Source organism: Pinus tabuliformis, chromosome 6, assembly GCF_031772625.1.
Source record: "Pinus tabuliformis cultivar Carrire ecotype Pingquan chromosome 6, CPIR1, whole genome shotgun sequence".
NCBI classification, from domain to species: Eukaryota; Viridiplantae; Streptophyta; class Pinopsida; order Pinales; family Pinaceae; genus Pinus; species Pinus tabuliformis.
In genome coordinates this window covers 513,920,007-513,936,539 of record NC_142292.1, presented here as the reverse complement: position 1 = coordinate 513,936,539, position 16,533 = coordinate 513,920,007, and the positions used below count along the sequence as shown (strand labels likewise).

The 16,533-nt window shown below is 35.5% G+C and overlaps 1 protein-coding gene across 8 annotated transcripts in view; it reads right to left on the bottom strand.

Moving 5' to 3' along the window:
• Positions 1-11,613: 11,613 nt before the first annotated feature.
• LOC149259559 (uncharacterized) overlaps positions 11,614-16,533 on the bottom strand; it is a 112,732-nt gene continuing 107,812 nt past the window's right edge. For 7 of the 8 annotated variants that reach the window (XM_089418683.1, XM_089418707.1, XM_089418693.1 and 4 more), the window contains one exon: positions 11,614-12,048. In XM_089418683.1, coding sequence (XP_089274809.1) covers positions 12,008-12,048 — 41 coding nt within the window. In that variant the 3' untranslated portion in view covers positions 11,614-12,007. The remainder of the gene's footprint in view (positions 12,049-16,533) is intronic. The other variant, XR_016257694.1, reaches the window with a different exon arrangement.

Below are 16,533 nucleotides of genomic sequence, written 5' to 3'. Positions count from 1 at the left end.
TTTCTCTTTGCAAAACATCTAGTGTCTGCTTAACATGTTTTAAATGTTCTTCCCATGTTTTGCTAAATATCAAAACGTCATCCAGATACATAATAACAAAATCATCAAGAAAATGTCTGAGTACATCATTCATTATTCTCATGAAAGTAGCAGGAGCATTAGTTAATCAAAAAGGCATAACCAACCACTCATAAAATCCCTTCTTTGTCTTGAAAGCAGTCTTCCATGCATCTTGTTCTGCCACTCTGACCTGATGATATCCACTATGCAAGTCTAGCTTAGAAAAATAAGTAGCTTCTTTTAATTGATCTAAGAGATCATCTATGCAAGGAAGGGGATAACGATTTTTTATTGTTATCTTATTCAGTGCTCGGTAATCAATGCACATTCTCCACGAGCTATCTTTCTTTCTCACCAAAATGATTGGTGACCCACATGGTGATGTGCTAGGTCTGATGAACCCCTTCTCGAGCAACTCCTGCACCTGCTTCTTGATTTTTGCATTCTCTAAAGCGGACAACCTGTACATTCCAATGTTAGGCAATGGAGCATCTTGCTGCAAATTAATTTTATGCACTATTTCCTTTTTGGGTGGCAGACCTTTAGGTTCTTGAAACAAGATATCATATTCTGAAACAACTTTTTCTAAATCAGCTTGTTGTTTAGCATCACAACCCTCAAATACATTGGTTTTATCAGGTTTCTTTTTCTTTACAACCATCAGTAAGAATTGTTTGCATGAATTTATCATTCATTTCATCTGCCCTGAGTTTATGAGAGTGTAATTATTTTTGAGCTTATGAGCTCTTACAAAGTATTCGATTCCATCTTTAACGAGTAGATACTTGTTCTCAGCTCTATAGAAAATAACTTTTCTGTCATACAAGTAAAGACTTCCTAAAACAATTCCACATATATCCAAATGAATTATGTCTAACTCAACCTCATCTACAAATGTTGACCCAAAAGAAAACTTGAGTTTGCATTGTCTAGTCACTAGTAGTTGTTCTTTATCATTTAACCATCTTAATGGGCATGGTTTCTTGTGAGGTGCAGTCTGTAATCCCAACTTTTTTACAATTGCTTCAGAAATTAAATTTACTTGTTAGCCACTATCAAACAAAGTATCAATCTTTTGATGTTTGGAAATAAATCGAATATGGAAAAGCTCATGTATTTTTCTCCCATTTTCTTCATCAATAGTAGATTGTGCAGAATTACTAGTAGATGCTTTAGAATTCTTACCTTTTATACCTATGGCTACAATGGTTGTTTCATCTCCTGAGTTCGAACCCGAATCTTTTTGAATAGCTGCAACTGTCTTCTTCTTCTTGCCCTCAAACTTCTTAGGTCTTAGCTCTGGATGCGGAATCCAACAGTGCTCATCATCATGCCCATCCTTCTTACAGTGAGTGCATGAAGATTTGCTCTTCTGTGTAGTGTTGGCCTTCCTTGCTTTCCATTTCTGTTTTCTTTTCTCTTTATTCTTGCTTGCAGTGGGTTGGGATGATCCCCCAACTTCTGGGTTTCCATTCTTTCCTCTAGCTTCTAGATGCGTAGCTTGAACAAATACTTCATCTATACTAGTGGGATTAAACATGAGGATAGTGTGCCTCATGTAGCTGTGTAGACCACTGATGTACTTCAACAGTGTCTCAGGTGAGTCTAATGAGATTCCTACAATCAATGCTCTCTTCCTAAATTCTTAGGTGTAACCTTGTACACTTTTCCCTTTCAATTGTCGAAGAGTTTGCCAGCTCATCATGGCTTGCTGCATGTAGGCCAGTGGATAGAACTGTTTTTTGATTGTAGAAACAAATTCACTCCAGACATAAAGAGTCTTACCATGTCTCTTCGTGTCAGCTTGAGTCCTGCCTTCCCACCAAACTAAGGCAGTGCCTCCAAGGCGTAGGCTAGCCAACTGAATCTTGCTCTTGTCTGAATCAATACTCTGCACTCTGCAATAAACATCAATTTGTCTAATCCAATTGTCCAGCTTTTCTGCATTCAACTCTCCATCATATATTGGTAAATCAAATTTAACATCTAGTTTAATCAAAGATGTCTTCTTTTTATGTTCAGGGCTATTAGGAGGTGTGAGAAAGTTTTCTTCTTTCCCTTTGCCTTTGGAGTGGTCATGGAGGAGAGACTCTTCTTCTCCTTTATCTTGTTTGGAGCCTGATGAATCTTCATCCTTATGTTTTCTAAAATCCTTATACATTTCCTCTACCATGGACCTTATGGCTAGGAAAATATCTATGAATTGAGGGTCTGGCCCCACAGAACCTTCCTCTGACATTGTCTTCTGAGGATAGACTCTCCCAATTTCAGGATTAGTTTCGACCAACTCTCCTTTTCCTAATATGAGCTTTGATCTAGTTAGCATTCAACAGCTAAATCCAGCACAAGCTTGTCTAACCTTAACAGCCTAAAGCTCTAATATCACTTGATCTGAAATTACCCCTAGGTAATCTCAGGAAATTAATGAAGGTATTACAGACTCATGTGCTGGTGTGTGTCTATGTTATCTTAGGCAATGGATTGATAAGATTGCAAAATACACAGACACTGGAAAACAGTAAGAGAAACACAACAAGCAAAATGCAAAAACACAACAATTTAATAAGGAGTTCACCCAATCCTCCTGGGCTATGTCTCTAGTCCAGCTTTCAATGGTGGCTTTTTTATTGTGTCTTTAAGCAGAGCTTTTACAATGAGGAGCTCAATTTAAGTCTCCTGAAATAGATGGTGCTTAGTAGGGTGGTTCTTGGATTGCCCAAGCCACTAGAGTGCATAGACTCACCCTTACTAAGTCTCAACCTCAACTGGTCTTAATGGGATGAGTCCAATTTGGTACTCAGTTCCCGACAAATATCCTCACAGGGATTGCTTGAACCTCTCAAGCCTGGTTCTGTCTGCTCGATGCTGCCTTAGCTCTGTAGGTCAGCTCGACTTCCTCTGTTCTCTACTTCTTGCTTCCTCTCTGCTCTGTCTCCTCTGTCTCACTGTCTCCTTCTTCTTTTTTCTGCTCTTTGTCTGTTCGTGGCTCAAAGCCAATCTGTCTCATGACCGTTCGCTTCCTCTTCTGTCTCTTCGGATCGCCTGTTGTTGTCCGCTTGGAATTCCCTGCGTCTACGTCATCGCCACTGTGTAACGTTTCATAGGGAGGTGGCCACTTGTCCTCACACGAACTGAGCACCAACTCTTCCTCGAACGGTTGTTATTTCGGTTAATCTATGAAATGATTCATCCGCCAGGTCAATGGTCAAATCAGACCTTGAAACCTTTATGCGTCGTAGCTTGTTTTCCCCCGTCAAATCCGGTCTCCCATCAGGTGCAATCTCCACCGTTAGATCTGGGGTCTCCAGATCCTACGGTCATCACTTTTATCGCGCGGTCGACTTGCTCGAACGTTAGCCGGCGATGAGAGCGATTTTCTCTCTCATCTGACAGACACACGTCATTCAGTGAATGGCATCGCTCGATTCTCTCCAAACTCGCTTACTACCCGAAATGCCTCCGATATTCTGCGGGTTTTGGAGCACGGGACCCGCCTGTCGGTTTAACACTTTTCCCACGGTTTTCTGGTTTTCCTTGTGACCGAGCGCTCAAGGCTATTCCTTCTCGAGGGGTTTTGAACATCGATGCATGATCGCTAATCACGCATTAGAAATGGCTTCCGTTTTTTTATCTGGATTTCCCAATTGCTAGTTTGTGCCACTACGCGGTCTCCATGGGCCATCGGTCAGCGCACTTTGACTGAGGTCCTGTTGTTCCGTGCTGGGTACAACTACCACTGTCCAGAGGTCTTTCTTGATAGCTCATTGTTCACAAGTTTTTGAAGTCTGTCATGATTTGATACAGTCATAGAATTCTGATAATTTTGATGGATCCAATTCGGATCCGCAAAGAAAATCAAAAAATCGCTTTATCGCAGATCAAAAGGGCTCATAGTTCGATGAAATATTCCCCGTCATCTGATACTGAGTTATGGGCATTAATGTCAACTTAGTGGTTTATTGATGGTTATTTATGAGAAATGATTTAGATCTGAGCAAAAGGGTTATTTCACGTAAGGTGATATATTTGATGTGATTTTAAAATTAAGAGCTTTCCCATCACCTTATTACTTACCATCATCTTTCTTATTGTGTTTTAGTTCTCTACTTGTGAACTTACAGGAGCAGTACGCAGAACAATACACAGAGCAGTGCGTAGAACGTTATGGGGAAGAAAGGAAAAGCTCTGGTATCTGAAAAAACAGAGATGACTCCATTATTCACGGACACCTCCTGTACTAGAGAAGCAGGGATATATACTTGGGAAGGCATGTATAGTCTGCTGTAGGAAGAAAACCCGAGAGTCATGGAAGTTACAACTACAACAAATGGAGGCAGGTCATCCGAAGCATCACTTACAGAGCTTGCATGCTCATTCCCGCACCGTACCGCAGCAAGGCCAAAAATACTTTCTTATACAGATATGGTCAAATGGGTGATAGACGATGCTGATATAACAGACAGGAAATTCAGGATGTGGAACCAAGAAGTTATAGGATCATTTACCCCACAGAATTTAAGACGCATGTATCATTTACCAGAACCGCAGGATAGCTATAACAAACAGTTCATGGAAAAATTCGCTAAGGAGAACGAAGATTTGGCGAAATGCACAAAACACTGGTCAGCAAAGGAAGAGCCGTTAAAGAATGACAAAAATGGTATGTACAACACTGGTTCCCTCTCTTCTCCATATTGTTTTGCTGTTGCAATGTTATGTAGGCTATTCGGAAAACCTGATATCAATAAGCTTTCATTCGAGTGGCTACCCCTACTAGATGCGGCCACCAACGCCACTATAATGGACTGGGCCCAAATATTGTCTAATAACTTAACCTCTGCTATTTGGAACTATTGGACTAAAAAGAGTCCTTCTCATAGGATTTATCCTCCCTTCTTTCTAGCTGCCTATGTCATGGATGCTATCTGTTTTGTTTCTAAATTTCCTCTCATGGGTTGGAAATGGACGGTACATAATTCTTTACCCATTCAAGTCTACCATAAGGAGTTGTTGGATTCTAAGTTCACCCCATATTTTTATAAAATCTGCCATGGAGTTATGCTACCCATTCACAAGATGTTGTATAATACAGATTCCTCAATATTTTCTCCTAAAGCCGAAATTGATATTCTCCCTATGGGAAGATGGTTCGGAGAAGAATTTTTCACTTATATCAGAGTATTTGGAAGCATTGCCTCTCCTCATGTACTTCCCTTGTATGTTCTTGACAAATTGATGGCCCGGAAAATAGCCTACCAAACCTGTGGGGTTGGAGGAATGAGCAGAGAATTTAAGGACAAGAAAAAGGCAATTTGGTCGCAATTCCCTGTGGTCTGTGGGGCTTTTGCATTGTTTGATCTAGGTCACACTTTCAAGGAAGTAGACAACATGTTGAGTCTATGATTTCTTAAGTTCCCAGGGAGAATTTGATCCCTTTGATGTAATAAAAAATTTTACCACAGCAGTTAAAATAAAGGTGTTCACTAAGGAAGATGATCTCTTCGACGACATTTTCCAGCAGAAGAGCACACTCAAAGACATCTTACACCTAGCCCAAATCTAGTTTGGCCCAGCAGAGTTCCAAGAGTTTAAACTCTACAGAGAGTAGAGATTGACAAATCTCCCCTTGGACAAATTGCGTGTAGAACCAATAAGGGAAACCACTCCTAGCATTAGTATGAGTGGAAGCTCAGGGCAAGACAAGTCTAAATCTCCCCTTGGACAAATTGCACGTAGAACCAATAAGGGAAACCACTCCTAGCATTAGTATGAGTGGAAGCTCAGGGCAAGACAAGTCTAAATCTAAGTCTGAAAGAGAATCGCCAGAAAGGTCTAGACGGTTAGAGAGCGATCACAATAAGAGTGAAGGATTAGTCAGGGATACTGCCCAATCCAAGGAGAATCCTGAGCAACAAGTGTTTTCGCCAACACAGGTGGAAATTCCCACTCCCCTCATCTAGCCAACAAAGCCATTAAGAACAGAGCTGGAGAAAGAATGGGAAAACTTTAATGAATTGATCAACACGGAGGAGCAAAACGTGGAAACACCAAGGAATCCAGCACAGACAATCACAGAAATGGTGATTGAAACAGTTGTCAATGCTCCAGAAACTGAGCACATTCCCATAGCTCCATCATCCGAAATCATGCTAAAGATAGAGGAAATCCCTCTTCTAGACGTGTTTTACAGTCCACAGCACAAAGTTGTGGTCAGAAAATAGAGAAAGAAGCAAAAACTAGACAGCATGCTCTCACCTGAAGTAGAGCAGCTGGATGTCCTTTGGCAAGACCCTACCACTGATCCGACAGAGAATCTGATTAGATTGTCCCAAATCGCAGGAGCTTATGCTTCTGCTACTATTGACAAAGCATTCAAAGTTTAACTATTGCTTAAAGATAAAGAGGATAAAATCCTATTTTTGTAGCAACAGTTACAATAGGCCAGCGTTAGCCGGGAAGCAGAAGAAAAATTGGTAAAGTTACAACAGGACTTCCAGCAAATGCAGTTGGGTTATCAAAGTAGTCTGGCCGAAAAAGAACAGAAATTACAGGCCACGTTAGAAATGCACAAAAATGATCCTAAAGTCGCAGAATTTGTCACAGAAGCCCTTGCCCTGAATGATCAACTCTTGCAACAGTAGGAAACGCTTTGCCAAAGAATATCACAATGGAACTCTCACTGCGAAATGAGTGACAAAATCACAAGTCAAGCCGTAGATTTGTGACTTGATTATGATTTAATTGATAAGAAAGTTTATGACTATTTGAATTGGCAGGAATCAGAGGAAGGCAAGAAAGCAGGGTTGCCCAAGATCAATGAATCCCACAAAGAAATGTTGTTTAATAAATGGGATGCACAGATCAAAAAAGCAGAATAGGCAGCGGAAGAAGCAGCGACAACAACAAGCAATATCATTGACTGTGTCAATGAAAATCTGCACAGAGCCAACCTGATATCGGAAACCACTCCAGGATTTCTCCCAAAAACGCAACAACTGCAAACAAGTTGGAAATAGAAAGCTGAAGAAAGGACAGAGTCAATCAAAAATTTAACTAAGTTAAAATGGGTCACTTACTGGCAATATTTGGTGAAACCACACAGTGAGTGTATGACTCTGAAGTGCCTTACAAATTCCGCTGAAAAGATAGCGTCAGTGCTTGTTGTTTCCGTCTTTGCAAGACAATTAAAATTGGAGGTCGTCCAACCGACACTCCTGAAGCCGATGTTGGATGCCTGCGACTTAAGAGAACAGATGCATAGTTGATCTTTAGATACAATTTCAGTTTAATTTTGATTTATTTTTTGCTTTAGATGAGGATGGTCATTTAAACCTCCTCCTATATTTTTGTAATAACTATTTTTAGTCTTTAGTTAGTAGTGTTTAAACCCCTCTCATGCATTTAGAGAAGGGCCCAGAAATTTATCAAAAAAAGTTCTTCAGAACATGCACTTTTGCCCCCCTGAGGAGGTTTTGATAAATGAATGGAACGAGATTTATTTATATCTGTGTTTAATTTCTACTACTGAAATGCACTTCTATACTCTTAGTAGATATTGAATTATAAGATAAATCTATATTGCTGAAGCTCATGAGTATGACTTATTATCAATGGTATTTTTATATCTTAATGATTTCTGCTTATGCGTCAAGTGATATGTTATTTTCAGTTGTTTATATATGAAGGCTTAATTGTTCAGTTATCATTTGGCACTTTTGTACGGTGGTAACTATTCTTTTTATGCTGAGTGTATGAATAACTTATTATGCGATATGCTTATCATAATTGTTTCGGCTAATTTGTTATACGAAACAATTTACTTTTAATGAATTCTTTTCTTGTAGCAATTGAATGATATTTATTACCGATTGTTGTTAGAAACTATTTTAGATCGCATAAGTGAAAAGTTAGTTTTTTAGAATTAGATGTTTCCATTCATTAGAATAAAATTGCATGTGTTAAATTAGATTTAGATTAAAAGCATTCTTTTTAGAAACTTTTAGGAAGGAAAACATCATCCCTTAGCATCATCATAAACAAATTGGGAAACTGGTCCCATTATCCCCAGTCGGAGCCACTATCCCAAATGGAAAAGGAGCTGCTTTCAAGGTCCGCACTGGGTGGTTATCCCCCTTGTTGTAGACCCGATTTTCGGGGCTTCAACAGGTGGCTATTTTTGAGTTGAAATTTCTTTTAATGCAATAATTTATTGTATTCTTAATATGGAGTGCATATATGACACTTGAAAATTATATATATATATATATATATATATATATATATATATATATATAAAGAGATAATTCTTATTCCATTAATAGATTATTTTGGGAGATTTGTAATTCATTCATTTTTTAATATGGAGTTGACATGTAACATTTTAAATATTAATAATAAAAATAATTATATATAGGGAGAATCCTATTGATATATATTTTCTACATATAAATATGATTGGAGCATGTATTAACATTTTAATGTATAGATTGTGAATCATAAATAAAATATTTCAATGTCATACTTAGAGGTGCTTTCCAAATCAGTGTGAGGGAGATTTTGCCACATAATATTACTTTAAAAAATAATAAAATAATACTTAAAATAACAAATTAAAAAAAATAAACATAAAATCAAATCAATGTCTGCGATGAATAAAATACTTCAATTTCCATATTAATTTTACATCCACTTTATATATAGATAAAGTAATTAAAAAAATAATATACTAATTTACTTTTTAATATTAAAGAGATATGTCTTTTACTACTTAATGGAGTTGACAAATGGCATATAAAAATAATATAATTGATATTATATGATATGTAATTCATTTTATATTTACTTGGCATGCAATAATTAAAATAAAAATATAGTAATAACAAAAAAATATTTTTCTATTAACTACCAAATAAAATATTTCAATGTCTCTATTAAATAACATAGTTTTATAACATATTTATATAAAATAAAAAATAAAAAAATTCTTATGGTTTCACCTTTTTTAGTAAGGAATGTGTAGTTTATTACATTCTTAATATGGAGTTCATATATAACACACACATATATATATATGAAGATGAAAGTTCTTATTCTATTAGTAATTTCTTTAGAGATTTGCAGTTCATTCATTTTTAATATGGAATTGACATGTAATATTTTAAATATTAATAATAAAAATATTTTTTTTTTATAGAGAGAGAGTCCAACGGATACATGTTTTCTACTACCAAATGTGATTTGGGCATGCATTAAATTTTAATATGTTAAAAGTGAATATATATATATATATATTCCATTAATGGATTTTTTTTTTAAGAGATTTGTAATATATTAATTTTTTACTATGGAGTTGCCATGTAAAATTTAAAATATTAATAACAAAAAATTCATATATATATATAAAATGTTTATAACAAAAATAATATTATATATAGAGAGAGTCCTATGGATATATGTTTTCTACTTCTAAAATATAGTGGAGTATGTATTAACATTTTAATGTGTAAACTATATATATATATCATTTTGTTAAGTCTCACTAGCACAACCGGTTGAGGATGAGCCTCGTTAGCAAAGCGACCCAGGATCAAACTTCATGAAAGTTGTGCCCATGCTAGGGGGAAGAGACATGCTAAAATCCAATCAACTTAGGGTTGGTGTGGCCCAGACTCTGTGCGATCCCCGGGTGACTTTGATGGCTTATATACCCTTGGGTCGTGGTTTCTCAAGCCACGAGTCAAGGCTAGAAGAACACAAACAACTTGAATATATATATATATATATATATATATATATATATATATATATATATATATATATATATATATATATATATATATATATATATATATCATTTTATTAGTTAAAAAAATTAAGATGTATTTTATATATAAAGAGATATAATTTTTTATTTATTTTTTAATATGTAATTGAGATGTAACATTTTAAATATTAATAACAAAAATTATAGATAGAGAATCTTATGAATACATGTTTTTTACTTTCAAGATTGGGACATGAAATAAAATTTTAATATGTAGAATATGAATTATAAATAAATTTTATATATATATATATATAAGAGTTAATTTTTATATATAAAGAGAGAATTCATTCTTTCATTCACTTTTACATTGAAGGTGTTTTTTTTGGGGTTGGGTTGGAAAGACACTATTCATCCCACCTATAAGATCCACACATTTGTTTTTCCCTCCATCAAACCATTTTTGACCACGTGGTACTCTGATTAGTGCAATATGTCAACCTCACTGCCGATAGCTCTTGGCACTCTAAAAAATGCAAGTCATCAAACTCACCACCAACAAATTTAACCTCATCAACATAGAACTTTTCAAGAACACCCGAAGAAGGCAGTTAAGAAGTAGTCTCACATACCATATCTGAACAATCGACTTATCATTTGAATCCACACTCACTCATATAATTCTCCCTAGAATGATTATCTTATATTCTTGGAAAATATCTAGAAAAATGACATGTGGCCCTCCAAATTCCATCGACACCCCAAACCTCTAAGAAAATATAATAGCCATATATGCTCTTAAATCCCCTCGAAGACTTATATATCATCAAATCCAACATATGTGTTCAGGGCAACCTGAAAACCACTGGCATGTGCATTCATGACGAAATCAAAATACTCCCAGACCTCCCCTTCAGTTCTAGGATACTATACCAAAAATCCACAGACATCCTTGCAATTATTGTAAAAAAAATCCTTCAAAACAACCTTTAGGACCTTCATATCAAGGGAGCCTACTTGAATCAACATGGATTTTTCTGCAACAATCCTTTCATCGAGAAGATAAGCATTGAACATGGGCAACTCCGTGAGATCCACAATCATCGTTTGGAAACTCAAGAGTGGATCCAACTTCTCCTGGGAAATCTACCTGACCAATTGTTTGTCTAGCTCTTTGAAGTTTTCCTTTGAGTTGCATTGACTTGACTGGTAAAACCAACATTATGAAAATTGATCCATTTTGTATACACAATTCTCCCTGCCAATCATGATAACATAATAGCAATTTTCTCAATACCCAAAGAATTAAATAAGCAATTATATAAATTATATGGTCATTTAACTATTTACCTATATAATTTTCCATCAATCATCTTACTCCGGGCATAACCAAATAATGCAATGGTAAATTTTCATAAACAAGTAAGAAACCATTGAAGTAGAAGGTTTCTCTTCGTAAACTAGCTTTGTCCAATGGCTCTTTTACCATGGATTTCAAGCTAGGTGCTAATTTTCTTTTCCAGAATGAACCTAGACAACTTGGCTAAAATGTGGCTAATCATGATTGTCCTATAGTTAGAGGGAATGTTTTTATCGCCACTTTTAAATATAGGCATGATAAGACTTTGTGTCCACAACTTAGAGAACCCCTGTTTAACTGCCAAGTTGAAAAGATTATACAAGTGCAGAATAAGAATGGACCTTCCAATTTTGAAAATTCAACTGGGTACCTTTCAATATTCCTAACTTTCTCATCAATATACAAATATAAATTTAATTTACATCAAATAAATAATAAAACAAATTTTTATATCCGCATAAATAAAACTAATAATCCAATACATTCAAATCACATAGAATGAATTAAACAGAGCGCAGGTCAACATTCAAAGTTCCTGCAAACACATAGAATGAATTAAACAGAGCACAGCTCAACATTCAAAGTTCCTGCAAACATTTGATATATATAATGCCAAACTGACAGACAAGTGAATGATTGTACGTTTTGATTAAACTATGTACTCTATTCAACTTCTTCCCCTGTTCTGCTGCAGCGTAACGCGCTCACTAATTACAACAGTAACAGTAATTCCATCCGTGCATAATGTGTTGCTCATGATGATGATATGTGAAGCTCCTGCAGCCTTTTTCAGTTAAAACACCCTGCCTTTCATAACAGCTTCCTCATACTGTCTTCCTATAGAGATTATTTTCATCATAAGTTCCTGCGTTAAACACCAGTTTGGATAATTATGGAAAAAGTTGTGTAACAAGGCCTAACAAGGGTTGTCAATCTTAAAAAAGAGATCTCTTTCAATAATAGAAAAGAAGTGTTGTCAATCTTAAAAAAAAGATCTCTTTCAATAATAAAATTGCTCCAAATAGAGTATCATTAAAAAAGATCTCTTTCAATAATAAAATTGCTCCAAATTGCTCCAAATTACAAATGCCACTTCCATACCATTAAATAAAATTGCTCCAAATAGAGTATCATTTCAGTTCTGAACATTCAGGGATAAGGAACTCACAAGTGAACTGCACTTCTCTGCACCTGCATCCACATGATATATAGAAATATCTTCCAGTTGCTGCTGATGCTGAGTGAAATGGCCGAATGCTAAAAGGTAGGGACATATTATGTAGTAACTGTTAACAGATTGTGAACATTCAGGCAGAAGGAACCCAATGACTAATAGCGAGACTATTAGTGTACTGTACTCTCTCTGCTCCTTCATCCACAAGATATATATACAAGTATTTTCCAGTTGCTGCTGCTGCTTGAAATGGCCGAATTGTAAAGGATAGGGAAATATTAACAGATTTTGAGATGTGAATAAGAGGATCATTATGAGAGGCGAAGGCCTTTTACATTACGGAAATGGTTTTCTGCAGCAATCATAGATGCTACAACTCCATCCTCATCTTTTTTATCCCTTCTCTCCTCATCCTCATCAGAATCTGAATGTGAGGATGAGGAGAAGCAGAACCAGCAAAACATATTGAAAATAGGGCTTCTCTTTATCTCGCTCCACCTTTTTCCCTTATCACCATGATTATCAAGTGTACTATGAACTAATTTGGAAGCTGGGCTTCCAGGAGCATGAGAGCTAGAATTGCAGTCCATGTGTATGTGTAGTAATACTGCTCAAAACCTCAACCACTTACAGTAAAATTATGAGTAGTAACAGAGGACACAAATATTATAAGGGCGATGTCAGAGCAAAATGTTATGAGTCCGGACTCCTGATTGCTGTTATCAGTCCTCTTCTCTTAATATATATAGATAGATATTGTGAAAACAGAAAATTAATGAACTTGGACAGCACGCTCTTAGATTCCAAAAGGGCAGGTCACATGGGAATTTAGAAATATGGCGAACTAGGTATGTAGCTTGGCGTGCAAGCGAAGTAATAAAGTTATAAACACACATGCTAGCATGGATGGTATCTTTGACTCGTCGCACAAGCTAAAATTATCGGCCTTGTCTACCGATGTTACAATTTTGCCCACATGGCCATTTAGTGTTCGTTTTTGTTTCCCCACATTTTCAAAATTTCTGACCAGATTTAATCAAAATTAGAAATTTCCATTATTTTCCACATAAAAGACTAAGCTTGGTAAGTGTTATTTTACTAATAATCTCTTCTTAAATGTAGCTGCATAAATGTTATTCTATTACTCATAATTAATTTTTAAAGCCGAAAGGGCTGAATAAGGATGCGTGCCCATCGTCCATCTCTGTGACCATTGTTGTCATTTCAAATCCATTATGGGGAGGTTGGAGAAGTCATTAGTACACAAGCCAATTATGGAAACAACAATCTGAGTGTATATACCGTCTGGCCACTCTAGTCTAGTATATGAAGCTTTGCAAGAGCTTTGGCCACTTCCACTTTACACCCATGTGGAATGGATGGGGACGGTAAGTGACTCTAGTTATATGAATTCTTTCTTCATCTTTAATCTTTGTTTTTGTGGTTGCTAGCAACAATTTTCTATTCATTTAGATTATGCTTTAATTCTTTGTGCTCTTTTTTATTTGTTCTTGGTTGTCTACTTTACTCTATATGGTTTAAGCTTTTTTAAGGAAATATATCACGTTGCGTTATGGATCTTTTTGCTTTCGTCATTGAGGTAGAGCTAGATTTTATTGTGAGAATGAAGGTGTCTCCACTTGCAGAGCGTATCTAGACAACTCTTCCATGCGAATGTATGGATAGGCCAAGGAATTGATCCATGCTTTTTGGGAAGAAGTGATCTCTCACATTCGAAAAGAAATTGAGATAATGGAGAATGAAATTCAAGGGGAGTGTATCACTATTTTCAATTGGGACATCAACGTCAAATTGGTAAACTAGATCCCTAATATAGGGAGTACCAAGGCATGGCGAACCAAATATTGGAAAACTATGGCCCTGTACTAATACATAAAAACACCGGTGGAGAAGTTGTCAAGCGATGTGAAGATTTAATTATTGAAGAATTTAAATATTTTTTGTTTTTTGTTTTTATGTTTATAATGCATGTTGGGCAAAATAATAAAATATATTAGTATATTCATCTTAACTTTGGATTTGTCATAAATGGAGAGGGATCAAATCCCGTCAAACATTTCAAGCTTTTTACAATATATTTTTTTTTTCAACTTAATCTCTTTCAATGCAATATATATATATATATATATATATGAAGAGAAGTTCTTTATGGAACCTCTGCTACTATTTTACCCCAACCTAGAAATTTATAAGGCTTTGTAAGACAATTGATTTTTACTTGCTTTGTCGCAAGCTTGTATCATGTTGATAACTAGAGATAACATAAAGAGAAAAAAAGGCCACCTTTGAGGATGATTGATGCGACGACTAAATTGACAATAGTTGTCACTTTATGTGCTAATGGTTTTTATTATATTTGTTCTCAATGTGCCTTCCTTTATTACTTTATTAAAGGTCCTAGGAATGCAAAAGAGGAAGACACACAGAGTTAACCCAACCTAGGAATACATAAGATAACATAGCCAATAAACTCTATAACCCTTCTTTAAAGCTACTCTAGTACCAACATCCTCATTCCTATTCCTTATTAAATCCTTGTCTGAGTTGGCCCATCCAAAAGCTCACATAAGAGCAACATATCCCTATCCTTGTCTTGGTTGGGTTGGTCCTTATTTAGTAAAGTCATGTGCAAAGCTGTGAATGTGTGTGTGTGTGTGTGCATGTGTAAGTAGCATCCCTCAAACTAAGATGTAAAATACACGTCATGAGGGAATGAGATATTTTTACATTCAACCAATTTTTGTAGATAGATAGATAGATAAATAAAGTTGACATACAATCATTTTATTTAAAATCAATATTGAAATCTTTTAATTATGGTAGATATTGATTTTTTTTTGTGAGTAATACATTTTTTAAATCTTTTGTTCTAATCTTATGTTAAGCATGGAAAAAATTACACATCTCTCTCATACATGATTGTAAAATGTGTCTTTCAACTCATTCCTGAAGTAGTGTCGAATATATTAGTGGAATCTCGTAGGAGGACCCATTGTGCAGGCTATGGAATGAGTCGCTGGGATCTAGGACCTCAACAGAGATTGATCTCACGCCTTGGTGGAAATTCGGGACTGGTGACATTGTGTGGCTAAGAAAAGACAGATAGCCGAACGTGACACACTTGGGGCAAGGTCTATCAACACTTTGTGCTCATGCCTAGGTTGTGAGTAGTGGGCTAGCCTCATGGTGCTTGCATTGGAGAGTTTAGTAGACCTTATGTGCATGCATTCACTAGTGGGCTATGTTTGTGGCGCTTGGGCTGGAAATTTTTTCATTAATTAATATTATAAAACAGTTTTATTAAATAAAAAAATGCTCTCTCTCTACAAATTTAAAAAATGTTCCAGTGATGTTGTAGGCAATTTGGAAGTCGTATGATGGTAATAGTGATGTGGTTTAGGTGGTTCAAGTGTTTGACTTGCATTTAAGTGCTTACCATCGAGAGAAATTAGAGGACTTGAAGAAATTGTTAGTCCAAATATGAAGCACATAGATAAACAATAATGAGCTAAGCAAACACACGTGAGGTCTGATGTCGGGGGTTCTTGATTCTCGCCTTTGTGCATAATTGTGAAATGTGTTGTATGAAATCTTTTTTCATTAGTGGTAAATCATTAAATGCTTGTCCATTAGTGCCCATCATCATAATGGACAAGCATTCCATGAAATTCATTGCTATAAGTTAGTTATTACACACATATTCAATACACATGCATAATGGTGTTTTTAAATGAGATTAATGGAAAGGCATATACACAATAATAGATACAACTTATTTCTACTCTAGTTGATCATGTCGAAGTAGGTATAGACATGATATTCTATTATCACTAAAGTTAGTAAAATTTGAAAACACAAAAAAGAAGAAGATATTTTTGGAAATTTGAAAATAAAGTTTTAATAATTTTTCAAATAATATTTTATAAATATTTATCCTATTAGAAATAAGAGTTTTTATATTTAGTAATTTAGTTTTTCAAAATAATCTTCTCAAATCTTCTATTCTTTCTATATATCTTTGCACTTTTAATATGAAGCTGATATGTAATATTTCATATAGATGTGTGTGTAAAAAAAAATATTTATAACAAATATAATTAGATATAAAGAGAGAATCTTTTGGATATATATTTTCTACATCCAAATATAATTGGG